Genomic DNA, 15,388 nt, shown 5'->3' on the forward strand with positions numbered 1-15,388 from the left:
CATAAATGGTACACATTGTAGGTTCAGTTCAAGAAAGTAGTGATTCATAACTTAATTTGCAGAGATTTGTGGAGTTTTTGAGAGATTGATGGAGAGCATGATAGCTTTGTAACAAATGAAACATTTTGAAACTGAGAAGGTGTAGAGCAAACTTTATGTAAGTTGACCTTCACATTCACTTATGTGTTTTAAACACAGATTTTAGGTTTATGAAAGTAGTGATAAGGAAGAGGTAAAAACTGGGGACTTCCCTGGTCGTTCAGTGGTTAAGATTTCACCTTCCAACACAAGGGGTACAAGTTTGATCCCTGGTCGGGCAGCTAAGATATGCCTCATAGCAAAAAAAAAAAAAAAAAGCAAACATAAAACAAGCAATATTGTAACAAATTCAGTAAAGATTTAAAAAGTGGTCCACATTGTCTTTGATACTTCCCATGTGTATATTCATTTATGGTAAGGTGTTGAATTTCAATAACTAATAATGTTCCATCATACTGTTTAACATGGCACGTAGCCATCTCTTGTTGAACGCCTTGGATTATGATTTTTTTTAACTAGCCAGTAAGCATTTGGAAATATAATGGGAGTGTGTGTGAGACTGAGCCTAGTGAGAATAGATTTATTTTTTAACTTTTTATTTTGAGATAATGTCAAATTTAGAAAATTTTGAAAAAATAGTACAAAGAGCTCATGAAACTCTTACTCATGTTCACCAATTTAACATTTTGCCACATTACTTTATTATTTTATATATATATATTTTTTCCCCTGAACCAGTTGAGAGTTGGTTGCATTTTTCATGCCCTTTTAGCTGTTAATACTTAAGTACTCATTTCCTAAGAATGAGGATATTGGCAGTATAGATTTGATAGGCCTCCCATTGATGTGGTAACTGACACAGTGTTATAGAATATGTTTAGTGAGAAAACGTAGAGAGAGGAAAGCAAAATCAGTCTTGGTCTGGCCAAGCCTGTGGCATGAGAGCCAAGAAGAAATAGCTATTCATACATTCCATAAATGCTGGAGTACCTGGACACTGTGTTGGGCTGTAAGGGGTAAGACTGGACATAATGCACAGTGTCTTTATGAGATTATAACTTACTGTGTGAGGAGAGGGATGTCAGAAGACAACCAACGCAATTTTAGTACAGTGAAGCAAGTACTGTGAGAGGAAGGACAGACGCGTTGGTGAAAAGGTCATTGATGACTTTGAGAATGAATTACAGGATGCGTTACAACTCAGAGGCTGAAGACTGGAGAAGAAAGGTGGGTGCTAGATTGCAGGGAATTATAAGTGCAAGAGGTATACTGTAGCTGAATTCAGGGTACTTGGCAGTGAAAAGTAGAAAATAATAGTTTAACAAGTGGAGGGTACCCAAAAGAATATTTTTCTGTCTTTCTCATCCTCAGTAAGCTGGACCAGTTGAGTGTCAGTGGCTGGGATGTTAGAGGGGGAATGAGTGGGATGTAGGACGTGGTTAGCTTTGGAGGGGAGAAGCAGGTGTTAACTCATGGAACTGGAGAGAAGGATGAGGATATGGACACAGCTGCAGGATACCTTTTAGAGATGAAGATTGTCATGCTAGATAGGTGTGGTTTCCTTAGGAATGGAGGGGAGTGAGGGCATGTGAAGAGGTGGAAGAGTGAAACCAGGAACTTGAACAACTTGGAAACTACTTAGAACAAGCTTAGAGGAATGATGAGAGAGAGAGGAGAGAAGATAGTGAGTACTGCCAAACAGCAGTTAAGGCCCATTTGAAGTTCGGAAGTATGAATTGGTACTGGACAAGGTATTTCTGGGTAGTTCTGCCACAGAGCTCTACTGTCCAGAAGAAGAGTGAGGTTATCTTTAAATTATAAAGGGTTAGGATCATCAGGTTCTTATCTTTTCTATTTTTGCACAGTACAATGAGGTGCATGCAACTTTTCATTACTATTTTGTTTCAACAGTCCATTTAGTGATCTTTTCTCTTCCTGCATGGTAACGAGAGCTGCCCTTTTCCACCTCCTTTACCTGTCATTTTCTTCCTTCCTGCATTTTCACAGCATGCTATTTCTCTGAGATGTCCCAGCAAGCAGGCCAAGCGTCATATTGACTTCACAGAAGAACAGGCTGAACTGACACCTGTAAGTTCTGTAATCACGTCCATTGGGACTACTGAAGTATCAGTGAAGAGGAATGCATTCTTTAGAACTCCTGATGGTTAAACCTTGTCATATATCTCAGTTTTTTGAATAAAAATTAAACCAGGCTTAAAAAATACATGAGCAGAAACAAGAACAACCATATGATACAGTACCATTGAATATTAATATTCATGGTAAGATTGTGTTGGTGATAGCGTATCTGGTATAGAGAAATTTTGTATTGGAACCTGAACCACATACTTTCTTTTTTGTTCTTAAGCTAAGGGCTTCTGTAAATTTCTCGAGATATTACTAGATTTAACTCTTCTTCAGAATGGGGATATCAAGCATATGACTTCTGTACCAATGTTTAACTGAAACCTGATTTCTTTAAAAATGTTTCCTTTGGTCATTGATTAATGAACCTGGGTGTTTTAGAGCTGTGCTGTTCCATGCGGTGACCACTAGCCAGATGAGGCTATTGAACACTCCAAATGTTGATCCAAATGGAGTTGCACTATAAAGATAAAAATACATGCTGGACTTCAAAGACTTAGTACAAAAAAATAAATAAAAGATGCTAATATTAGTTTATTTCACCATTTTCTTTTTACTTTTTTAAAAAATGTGGTTACTAGAAAATGTTATATTTGTAGCTTGTATTGTTTTTCCATTAGACAGTGCTGTTTCAGGGTCATCTATGAAGCATTGGAAAAAAAAAAAAAAAATTCCCGTCCCCCACCACCCCCGCAGTTGAATAAGATTCCCTCTGACCTCTCCTTCTCCCCTCCTCCTCTTCCCCTCTCCCTTCCTGTCCTTTAAAAATACTGGTACTAACTCAGTGAATTGATTTCACAAGTCACTACTGGGTTATATCCTGCTTAGTGACAAACTTTCTCCAACCTTACCTCTGTCCCCTAAACTCCTAAGTACCAGCCACACTTAATAATCATATCTGCGTTGTCATCTCTTCCACTCAGGCAGCAGTGCTCAGTTCTTTCAGCCCCAATACCCGTATCTTGTAACAAATAATTTATAACATTATCTTTACTATCCCAAATGAAATTCATAAATAGTATAACTTACCTACACCCCCCCCTTTTATAGTGATTTTAATGCCCTATCACCTAGTATGAGGGAGAAATAGCCAAAAGTAATTTATGATATTTTAATGTATATATTTTAGTTTTTAAGTGGTTGGCCATTTAAAAAATATTAAAAGGCACAATGAAAAAAAGTCAAATCCTACACCTACTTATAATTAAGAACTTTGGATTTAAGAAAAGGGAGAAGATCAGAAGTCATTTTTACAGGAAAAAGAAAGAATATGAGTGGACCCAGAATTAAAACATACTATGACTTCCCTGGTGGCTCAGACTGTAAAAGCATCTGCCTACAATGTGGAAGACCCGGGTTCAATCCCTGGGAGGAGAAGATCCTCTGGAGAAGGAAATGGCAACCCACTCCAGTATTCTTGCTGGAAAACCCCATGGACGGAGGAGCCTGGTAGGCTACAGTCCATGGGGTCTCAAAGAGTCAGACACGACTGAGCAACTTCACACATGACACATAGTAGCAGAAAAAACACACCTCTATATAGTAACTAATAAAAGGGAAATAGCCTTAAATGAAGTAGGAATAATGAGCTGGTACAATTTATATATTACCAAAGAAAAGAAAATGAAGAAATGCAAAATTCTTGCAAATAAAATGACTCTTATTTGTAACTGTAGTGACAAAATTATTCTCTGCCTTGTAGCGTGGGGTTAGGTAGTAATAAAATGATTTTTACACTTTTTACATTATAGATTTCTCATTGTGCTATATTTTAAATAACTCTGAAAGACAAGCAATTGAAATATTTTAACACAGTCTGGGTTAATGAAACTCAGTGAAATTCCTGCCTTTCATTTCTTTCATTATTAGTATTTGGTTCTTAATTCTGTTAAAAGCAGTTTCAAAGCTCTTATCATTTACTTGCATGTGACAGAATATAATCTGATGCTACCAGTTTTGGTATTGGCAAGTTTTTTTTATACTTCAAGCTGATTTTCCATTGGTGAAATGATTTCCCAATGTAATGAGTAATTCTTGGTAAATGTTCAACAGAATTAAGTGCAATTTCTTGTGTGTGGTAAGTAAATAGCATTCCTCGAACAGTCATTGAATATCAAAATTACATAGAAATACTTTGTGCTTATATGTAAAAGGAGTTATTGAGTTCTAAACTCAGATTGTTATAAACAGGAATTTCCAGCAATATGATTTTCCGTATAAGGACATTAAAAATTCATGTGTGACATAAGACTTTGGTTGTTAATTTTGTAACATTGTTCCATGCTTGCAGGGCATCTAACATTTATGATTTCCCTCCTCATAAATACCAGTTATACCCCTTCCTCCTCATTGTGACAGCCCAGAATATTCCCCGCTCTCCCTGAAATGCGTCCCAGAGGGAAGCACCACCAGCACTGAGAACCACTTCACTCTGTGCCCTCCACCTGACTCAGAGCTGCCTCCTGCTCATCCTGCAGGACTTTAGACTCTAGGCCTTCTCAGAAATACTTTGCTGAACCTCTGATTTGGGTTTAGACACTGTCTCTGCCTCTTACTACCACTTACACACTGCTTTGTGGTTGTCAGTTATCTCCCTGTTAGATTCCAAACTGTGAGACCAGGTAATGCCTGTCTTGGGTACCTCTGCATTTCCTGTGTCTGCCATGGTTCCAGGCTCAACATTGAATAAGTAATTGAGTAAATGAAAAAAGGAGAGAGTAAAAGATAGGAAGAAAATGGACTAATAAAGAAAATGGGCTATTTTTAATGAATTAAAATAGGCTGCTGACTTTGCATTAGTGGTGAGTGAAAGAAAATATAAGAAGGCCCTACATGCAGCCATGTGCATTTTTGTTACCAGCAGCATGTACCAAGACAGAGACGAATTTAATGATGTGCCCAAAGCACTGGCTTTGCCTTCTCTCAGTCCTCCAGCTGAACACCACTCTGCTCATCCCTCTCGCATCCTTCTCCAGTAACCGGTTCTCCCTCCGCCCCCACCTCCACTCTGAGGAGATCTGGAGCCCTGTGTGACTGGCACCAGGAAGGGAAGATAGATAAAGGAAGGCTTTTATTGACAGAAGGCATTTGCTGCTTCTGATTTCTAGATGTTTGTTTTTTCAGCTACAATCCCTGTAGTTACAGGGAACATGGAGCCCTGTTAAGTAGTACATGCCTGTCCCAAACACGTGACTCCTGATCTTGTTCAGCTACTATTTGTGGTCTCATTTTTTAGATGTGTCATTCTTGGGGGTCACCAATCATGATTATCTCCTTTTTTATTTTAAAGTTCAGTATTTAAACCTTGTTTTTGATGAATATTATTTTTGCACAATATTATTATGCACAATAAATATTATTTTATTTAAACCTTCAGTATTTTAAAATCAGTAGCTTCTACTTCAGGGTCTCTAAACAAATACAGTTAGATAATATCTGATCAGATACAGTTTTTTGGGCTTTTTTTTTTTTTTTTTAGTAATTTGAAGTCTTGAGGTGATTTAAGTTTGAAGATGGAGTAAATTTTGTAAGTTTTTTTAAAGTTTATACTTGAATTTAATGTCTAGAGTTTTATTTATTTTGGGCTTCCCTGATGGCTCAGACAGTAAAGCATCTACCTACAATGTAGGAGACCAGGGTTCAATCCTGGGTGAGGAAGATCCTCTGGAGAAGGAAATGGCAACCCACTTCAGTATGCTTGCCTGGGAAATTCCATGGACAGAGGAGCCTGACAGGCTGCAGTCCATGGGCTTGCAAAGAGTCAGACACAACTGAGCAACTCACACACACACAGAGTTGTATTTACCAAAGAATAATTGGTTTTGATGGCCTCAAGCAAATTTTTTTTTTAATTTGAAAAATAATTATCTGAATAGAGATATTCTACTCATGTTGGGCATCTCTGAGAAAGTAATTTTTGTGAGTAATATAAATAAGACTAGGCTTTCAAGAAATTATTTTCTGTATATTTTACATAATCATGTAAGAATATGTTTTTGTCACTATATAGGAGTAACAAAAAATGAATAGGAATAAGAGCAATGAAGGTTACAGTTGGCCTTTTTAGTTGTTCTTCTCAATATTCTTCCTGGTCTTAGCTAATTGCTAACCTCAAATTAAATTCAGTTTGCAGAAATTTTGCTTATCTACTGTTTTTTTAATAGACAAGTCAGCCAATATTTGCCTTCAGGAGATTATACCATCTCGGTAATTGAAGGCTTAGAGGTGATTTTCTTTGTGCTTGTTTGACCTTGTTAGTGCTGATACTGATGAATATATTCAGTTTTTGTTTTAAACCTTAGGGTTTTTGTTTTGTTTTGGTTCTGGCTATTTTTTTTTTACCACCAAGGTGTGGGTGAAAGGGCAGGTATGCTTGTAAGGCTCATCTTGAACTAAAAGCTAAAAAAAAAAAAAAAACAAAAACACAGGCCACGACATACAGTATAGCAAACCAACTATAGTATAGGTACAAGCAAAAGTTAATTTTTTTTTTGTAATAGTATTTTAATTTTGAAGTATCGTATTGTATTATCTGTGACAGTGAGCTTTATGATAGTAGGTGCTGCTTTAGTACTTATTTTTCTCTTCAAAAATTTGTTTCTCAAGAATAACTTGATAATAACTTGATATATACTTGGATTTATAAATATTGTGAAATATTTTCTATAATTCCACACAGCTGTGCCATGTATTGTTTTAAATGATGGTTAATAACCACATAACATTAAAAAAGACTTAGAATTATTTAGGGATAAGCAAGTCTAAATTACACATATATCAAAAAAGCTGAAATTTATACTATATGATTTTAATAAACATGATTGCAATACTGAAATGATTTTAAGGGAGAAAAGGACACTTAGGGACTGTTATTCACAGATCATTTTTAGGAAAATATATAAGTTAATTTAACCATTTTAAGGGGCAACACTTCATGATATTTTGTTTATGTCATCCCTTTGATATACAAGTCCTTTACTTGGGCAGTGCAGTGCTATTAGTATGTAATAAGTGAATTAATAAAATTTTACTGAAAACGTGATACCATTAGGCAAAATATTTATGAACATTTTTCCTCTTGGTATAGCTATCATTGATTGGAAATAATTGCAGAAGTTTTAAAACTGAGGGTTTTTGGTTTTTTTTTTCCCTCCTCTCTAAGACTACACTATTTAAAGCTATGTAGGTCTTGTATAGGCTTTAACAAGAGGGAGAAATGTGGTTAGTCATTGGGCTTTGACACAGCGCTCGCAAGCACAGCCCTGGCAGACAGGCTGCTCCATGATCTTTGGAGGATGTGATCCCTTTTCCCAGAGTGAGGGACCAGCAGGAGTGGGCTAGAGCGTGACTCTTGGCATGGGTGGGTCTCTCCCTTCCCTTCTTTTTTTTTTTTTTTTTCTGTTTTTAAATTTAGATACATTTCACTGAGTTTAGGTGAAACATGAAATTAACGGTAGAGAATCATTCTTGCTTTGTCTGCTTTATATTTTAAACTCATAAAACCTCCACTGACTTCTGTTGCCTTTTTTTGTTTTGTTTGTCTCTCTCTTCCTGCACAAGCACTCCTATCTGGACAGGGAAACCTCCCTTCTTCTGAGAAGCATTGCAGGAAAGCCTTCTCATTTGCTGACCAAGGTGATGCTCCTCCCACCTGCATGTAAATACTTCCCGCCTTGTAGGTAGAATGCAATTTCTGTGTTTGATTGTGCTCTCAGGCTGCTGAGGTTGTGCTTTCTTGTTTCTGCACCCTTGTTCTTAAAAGAGGTTATTTTTTCCTCCTATTGAAGGTAATTATTTATTGACCTTAATGACTATCAGAAAATGTTGAGAGTAGAAAGTATTTGCAGTAGTTTTTCACTAGTTTTTAACTTTTGTGAATACCTGACAGTCTTCCTAAGTATGTTGCACTTTTTCTAGTTTAACATTGTATTTCATTTTAAATCATTGCTTGATTTTTAGCTTTTACTACTAAATGGTCATGCATGCTGTGAGTTTCTTTAGCAAACTTTGTTTTCTAATTTTTGTTTATATTATCAATGCCTCATGTAATTATTTATTTTTATAAACAATCTTTACATTAGTTTAATCAAATTAGAAGAGAAGGCTGCAATTTAAATTTCTCAATTCTCTGACCTCAGAATGGTTTGAATTAGTCTAGCTGGATTTTCATCGGGCTGGCATTTTACAATTTAAAATCATTTAACCATTATCATCATTAACTCAGAAAGCACAGGATAGGGGGTTGAAACTAGCTTTCTGCCTCTTTAAAAATCATGTTTTTATTTTGTTACTTAAATGTTAAATTCAAGCATGTCTGACCTAGTTATAGACGGTTTCAGAAGAACATACAAATTATGGCTAATTTCACTAAATTTGTATTATTGTATCTGAGATTTTCTTTAAAAAAAATTATTTCTTTCTAAACTTGCAAAGGAAGATGGTAAAGCTAGAATTAAAATCTCCCTGAGTGTCCACTTAACAAGAAGACCGAAGAATCAGCAATAAGAACTTTTTTTTGCTTGAGTTTCTCTCCTGGAAAGAGATCTAGGAATAGGGTAGAAGCAGCTTAAAGCTGAGGTAAGTTTAGAAATGTAAGCACATGATAGCCGTGTACTTTATAACCATAGCAAAGTTCACTCTCTCCCTGGAATTCACTCTCAGAGCCTCAGTTAGGATCTCCCTAGATCAGACTTCTCTCCCTGAGAGGCCGCTGTCACACATTTCCTGGAGGATGCCCAGCACCTCCGATGCTTTGTCCTCAGCTTCCTTACCCACACTGTCCCTGAGGCCTCATAGTTTATATCTGTTGTCATTTTTTGACAGCTCTATTTCTGTCCAGGATGCTTCCACTCTCCTAGTTGCCCAGGTTCAAGCCATCTCATGCTTTTCTTCTTACTTACTGTCTCAAAGCTCTAATAAGCTTGTCAGAATCTGCAGGATTGACTGAATTCATCCATCCATTTTATTCCCATTGCCACTACCCTAAAACAGCCTCATATTTTTTAGTAGAGCCACTATTCTTGTCTATTTTTGCCTGTCACACCTACAGTCCATTTTGTACACTGCTCTCAGATGAAGTGTAACATTTCACCATTTCCATTGTCTGTTTTTCAACATATATTTGTTGAGTCTTGTACTATGTTAGGTACTGGGATATAATACTGTATAAAGTGGACATTTTCCCTGCCCTCAGTCTTTAGGAATATAGATAAAAAGAACGTTTACACACAGCATGTAAACAAATTCTAAATCATGTTAAGTACTATGAAGGGAACAAGTGAGTAATAGGGAATACAAGGGGGAGGATTAGAGCTACATTTCCTTTAGATGGTAAGGTCAGCAAAGGCCCTTCTAAGGGGGTGACATTTAATTTAAGCTTGAAGGATGAAAAGCAGCCAGCTCGAGGGTGAAGGGAAATGTTCCAAGTGGAGAGGTCCATGGGAAGAGAGCCTGTTGTGTTTGAGGAGCTGAAGAAAGACTGTGTTACTGGAGCCACAGTAGTTGAATGAAGTGTCTTGATTTGTGTTTGGAGAGGTAGACAGGAATCATTGATTCAAGGCATGCTGGGGAGTGTGTGTTTTTTTTTCCCCTAAATGCTGTGAGAAACTATTGAAGAGAGTAACTTCATCCATCCAACAAATGGAGAATAGTTGTTTGCAGGTTTGGAATAAACGCAGTCACTTCTCACCTCCTTCTGCCTGAGAGCTGTTGCCACCTACTGCGTCCACAGTAGAGCCATCTGTGCCCCGACCTGAGTGCTGGGGTGGTGTTCCTGCTGCATGTGGCCAGCGTCTGGCTCTAGCTGCCTCTGTATCCTGCCCTGCTTATATTCAGTTACGCGTTTGTCGTTTGAAAGTGGCTCGGTGGCGTAGGACCTGCACATTTAGGGTGGAGTGGGGAATGGAGTCAAGAATGAGGTGGCAGAAGTTCCTAGATAACCAGAGCCACAGGGCCTCTCCTTGTCGGTGCCCTCTGTACCACAGCACGGGGCTGCTTTGAAGCTAAGTTGAGCTTATACTTCTTTCATACCACTTGATTCCCCAAAAAGCATGGTGTCCCACTTACTGACTCACCTCTGATCTGCACTTTTCCAGAGCAGGACTTTATAACACTTGATAGTTGAACACAGTAAAATGAACACAGCAACACTGCTTGGGGCCTGGAATGCAGAAGGAATGCTCATTGCTTGTTTGTTTCCATCATCAATCCAATTGTCATTCTACTGCTGCTGATGAAATAACTATTCCGTATACAGTTCTGAGGGGCTTCCCCGGTGGCTCAGGAGTAAAGAATCCGCCTGTAATGCAGGAGACGTGGGTTCTATCCCTGCTTTGGAAAGGTCCCCTGAAGGAGACACCCTCCAGTATCCTTACCTGGGAAATCCCAAGGACAGAGGAGCCTGGCTGGCTACAGTCCATGGAGTTGCAAAAGTGTCAGACACGACTGAGTGACTAAACAACATACACTTCTGAGCAGGGGGGCTCTGCAAAAGCAGTGCCAACCTGTTTCTTCTAGGAGTGGCATTACTGCCGGCACAGGATGTTTTATAAATGGGAGCAGTAGGCAGAGGACCTGGTGCTGACCTGGAGCCCAGAAGTCTCTGGGTGCCACTCAGCAGACTTTCCCTGACCTCCTGATACAGTAACACATCTTTGTCCCTCTTTCTTCCCTTAGCCTGCTTTATTTATTTATCTTTCATAGAACTTAACCACTGACTGACTTATCCCATATCTCTCTCTCTCTCGTCTCATGATAAATGTAAACTCTGTGAGATTAGGAACTCTGTATTCTCTGCATTCAAGCCCAGGCCTGCATAGTCTGGACAAACATCCGTCATATAAAAGAATGGTCCTCTAGTGACCATCAAGGTTTCAAGGACTGCTGTAAGTTGTAAAACTGCTTGTATATTACTGAAAGTGTTTTATCTTTGATGAGCAGTTTTTATTTACTATTATCCCCCCAAAGTTTATGCGAAAATCTTTACAGACAGAAGGGATGTGACATCATGGAAAGAACAGGTAGTTGTTCACTTCATAACAGCCTGTATGAACTTTGAAAGACAATTCTTTCTGGGCCTAAATCAGTACAATGGACATAATGTTAGTCCTGCATTATTGATAATTAAATGAGGCACATGCCTTGTGATATGTGGCAAGTAGGTGTTTGATTAATACTAGTTCTCTTCTGAGTTGAGAATATATTTCATGATTTCTTCAGGGGGAAGTAAACTAGTGGTTACTATGATTATTTTGGTTCTAAGCAGTTTGATAGAACATTTCATGGGCAATAAATTGTTCATCACCCCAAGTTTTCTTTGAATCATTTTAAGTTACGTAACTTTATTACTGTTGTAATCTGTGAAATAAACTTGATCTCAAAAAAAAAAAAAACCTAACTTATTTTCAGCCCCTTAATTTCAATCCCATTTGTTCTGAACCTAAAAAAACCTTAATCATTTCATAGTTAAAGGAATTCATAGCCAGTTCTTTGCAACTTTAACTTTCTGTAAGTATTCTAATTTTTACTCTAAGAAAGTGCTATAACATTTTGCAACCACAGCATTGGCTTTCATTTAATCATGAGATCTTCACTGAGTTTTTGTCCTTTATGTAAATTTGAGAAGGCTTGGCATTTGATGGTTATTGATAGCCACACAGGAGTTTTTCAGGCGGAAAATAGCTTGTCTCTTGCCCTTTTAAGGGAAGGGGTAAGAGAGAAAGTTAACTTGTTATATGTGTGAGATATCTTTTACTTATGTTTAGGATGGTTGTGAGACAGTGTGAACAAAGGGATGGTTCAAAGATAAGGGGCAGAAAACTTAAGACCTGATTTTGCCAACTTTAACAAACAGCAGAGAATATGAGATGAACAAAGCTTTGTTCTTTGTATTAAACTTGGCCTGCAGACACTGAACACAGCTTTGTATTGCTTAAAGAAACTATCAGATGTCTTCTAAGTATATAATCTATAAATAACACATCAGCAAAGATTTATAGATCTTTGCTGTATCACACGGCACTCCGATCTTAAAACAGTTTCTTCCTTTCCTTGGTTGTTACAGTTAAAAGTTATGATTCTAGATTAAATACAGTAGATTAAAAACCAAACTTTCTGAGGAAGAGCTTATTGTCCATGGGAAGTATAAAGTACTGTGAATCTTGCAATTTGACCAAATATTTTTATTTCATTTTGCTCCAGTGACATTCAGATTCTAAAATTAGGAGGCTTCTTGCAGAGATAATTATTTAATTATAATTATCCTAGCCTATGAACTGGAGGAATAAACTAAAATTTGCCTACACTGAAATTAAGCATGTTCCCTCATGGCTCAGTTGGTAAATCATCTGCCTGCAGTGCAGGAGACCCGGGTTCGATTCCTGAATCGGGAAGAAAAGAAGGAAATGGCAACCCACTCCAGTATTCTTGCCTGGAGAATCCCATGGACAGAGGAGCCTGACAGGCTACAGTCCACGGGGTCTCAAGAGTCGGACACGACTTAGCGACTAAACCACCAACCACCACCGCATACTCAGCTGAGTCTGCCTCTCTGTGACCCCATGGACTGTAGCCTGTCAGGCTCCTCTGTCCATGTGATTTCCCAGGCAAGATTACTGGAGTGGGTTGCCATTTCCTACTCCAGGAGATCTTCCTGACCCAGTGATTGAACCCATTGAACCTCGAATTTGAGGCAGCTGTAACACAGACCAGTTTATATAGTTATTAAGAGTAGTATTTTGGGCAAATGGAAGAATAGTTGAATTTGGATGTTAAAATAACCCCACCTGGCTGTTCTACATAAAAGATGGCTAGAGAATCCAATTGGTTTAGTGTATGTTAATTGGTTGTTTCTCTTGTTTCTATAATCTTTTCTTCTTGTGTGTTAGCTTTTTAGCCTTTGGAGCAGAAACTGATCTGGGAGTTGAAACTAATCTTATAATTGAATGACTTTTTATGTCAGTGCTTCAAAAGGTAGCATTGATTGTATTCTATTCTATTTGCTAAATCATAGTATACTAAAATGGAAGTATGAAAATACTGCTTTGGTATTTATAACCAGTATCAGAATGTCATATTAAGATTTTTATATTCCCTTTTTGAAAAGACATTTTTAAGAGCAGTTTCAGGTTCACAATAAAATTAAAAAGGTATAGTGATTTCCCATATACCACTTGCCCTCACACATGCAGAGCATCCCCATTATCAACATCCCTCACCAGAGTGCTACGTTTGCTACATTTGATGAGCAAGTATAGGTAACATTATTATCACCCAGAGTCCATGGTTTACATTAGGGTTCATTCTTGGTGTGTATTCTGTGGGTTTGGACAAATGTATAATGACATGTAGCTATCATTATAGTATCATACAGAGTAGTTTCACTCCCAGAGAAATACTCTGTACTCCACTTGTTCATGTCCTCGCCCCCAACCTCTGACAACCATTATTCTTTTTACTGTCTCCATAGTTTTACTTTTTCAGGATGTTGTATAGTTGGAATCACATAGTATGTAGCTTTTTCAGATTGGCTTCTCTCAGTTAGTAATACGCATTAAAGTTTCCTCCATGTGATTTATGGCTTGATAGCTCTTTCTTTTTATTTATATTTTTTTGACTTTTGTGAGTTAGTCGCTCAGTCATGTCTGACTCTTTGCGACCCTGTGGACTGTAGCCAGCCAGGCTTCTCAGCCCATGGAATTCTCCAGGCAAGAATAGGGGAATGGGTTGCCATTCCCTTCTTCAGGGGTTCTTCCCTACCCAGGGATTGAATCCGGGTCCCCTGCATTCTTTTTTTCTTTTTTTTTTTTTTTAACATTGAATAATATTCCATGGTCTGGATGTTGCATAGTTTATCCATTTGCCAACTGGAGGATATCTTGGTTGCTACCAAGTTTTGGCATTATAAAGAAAGCTGCTATAAGCATCAGTGTGTAGGTTTTTGGGTGGAGGTTAACTTTCAGCTCACTTGGTAGAAACTAAGGAACTTGATTACTGGATAGTGTTGTAAAAGCATGTTTAGTTTCTTAAGAAACCACCAAACTGTCTTCTAAAGTAGCTGTACGATTTTGCATTCCTCAGTGAAAAGTTCCTGTTGTTCCACAACGTGACCAGCGTTTGATGTTTCCAGTGTTTTGGCAGTCTAAGATGATATATGCATAGTGGTATATCATTGTTTTAATTTGCAATTCTCTAATGATATATATGAGCAGCTTTTCACAGGCTATTTGCCATCTGTGTAATCTTTGGTTAAAAAAGATTTCATCAAATCTTGTTTTGGTGAAAACCTTCTGTTCAGGTTTTTTGCCCAGTTTTTAAATTGAGTTGTTCATTTTCTTTTTGAGTTTTAAGAGTTTTTTTATGTTTTGGATGATAGTCCTTTTATTAGATATGCCTGATAAATATTTTATTAATATTTTCTCCTACTCTATGGCTTGTCATTCTCTTGATATTCCTTTTCTTAAAAATATTTTTTTTACTTTGAAGACATCTTTTTTTTTTTTTTTAATTTTGCAGATAAAAGAGCTCAGCCTTATAGAAGTTCATGTTTATATTCCAGATACACAAAGCATTGATTCTATCAGTTTTTCCTCATCAGACTTTGAGATTTAAATTTGCTTTTCAGAAATATGAAGTGAAAGTTGAAATTATGCCTTGGAAAATTTCTTTGTAACATCTATTTGTACCGATATAAGGATGTGGCAAATGAACCATGAAGAAACATACAATCATTATTCCCTTGAGAAAACATTCATAAAACTTCTGCTTCACTCTTTTTCAAAATATGGTCAAATAAGATTTCATAAAAACCACTGGGAAATGCTAGTACTTAAAAATTCCTTTATAGAGTAATGAGTGCTCTACTTATCAGAAACACACAAAATTTGGTAATTTAATAGTGATTTTGTTTCTCCAAGACACAGAATTCTAGAAACTGAGAATTTTAATGACAGTAGTCTAGTTTTCTCATTTTATAATCTTCTTTAAAAAGAAAAAATATACAGTCAACATATTTTATAATTCTGTAGTTTATTTGCATAAAGGGGGTAGATAGGATGATTTAATCTTTAATCAAAGGAGTATATATACCTAAGAATCTAAGAATCCAGTCTTACTCCTCTGTGTCGTTAAAATGCACTTCTTTGTTCTCTGTCTAATTGGGTTTGCAGATAGTATTTCCTGACCTTGGTTATTATGTTAATTCACTGAC

At 37.2% G+C, this 15,388-nt stretch overlaps 1 protein-coding gene across 5 annotated transcripts in view; it reads left to right on the plus strand.

Annotated features, from left to right (window-relative positions):
- RAPH1 (Ras association (RalGDS/AF-6) and pleckstrin homology domains 1) overlaps positions 1–15,388 on the plus strand; it is a 99,488-nt gene that overhangs the window by 53,425 nt on the left and 30,675 nt on the right. For 2 of the 5 annotated variants that reach the window (XM_043445060.1, XM_043445061.1), the window contains exons 5-6: positions 2,047–2,127; positions 7,744–7,818. The exons of 1 other annotated variant lie outside the window; for it this stretch is intronic. In XM_043445060.1, the coding sequence (XP_043300995.1) occupies positions 2,047–2,127; positions 7,744–7,818 (156 nt within the window). The remainder of the gene's footprint in view (positions 1–2,046; positions 2,128–7,743; positions 7,819–15,388) is intronic. 2 more of the 5 variants (XM_043445057.1, XM_043445058.1) reach the window with 2 other exon arrangements.

Source organism: Cervus canadensis, chromosome 24 (genome assembly GCF_019320065.1).
Source record: "Cervus canadensis isolate Bull #8, Minnesota chromosome 24, ASM1932006v1, whole genome shotgun sequence".
Lineage (NCBI taxonomy): Eukaryota > Metazoa > Chordata > Mammalia > Artiodactyla > Cervidae > Cervus > Cervus canadensis.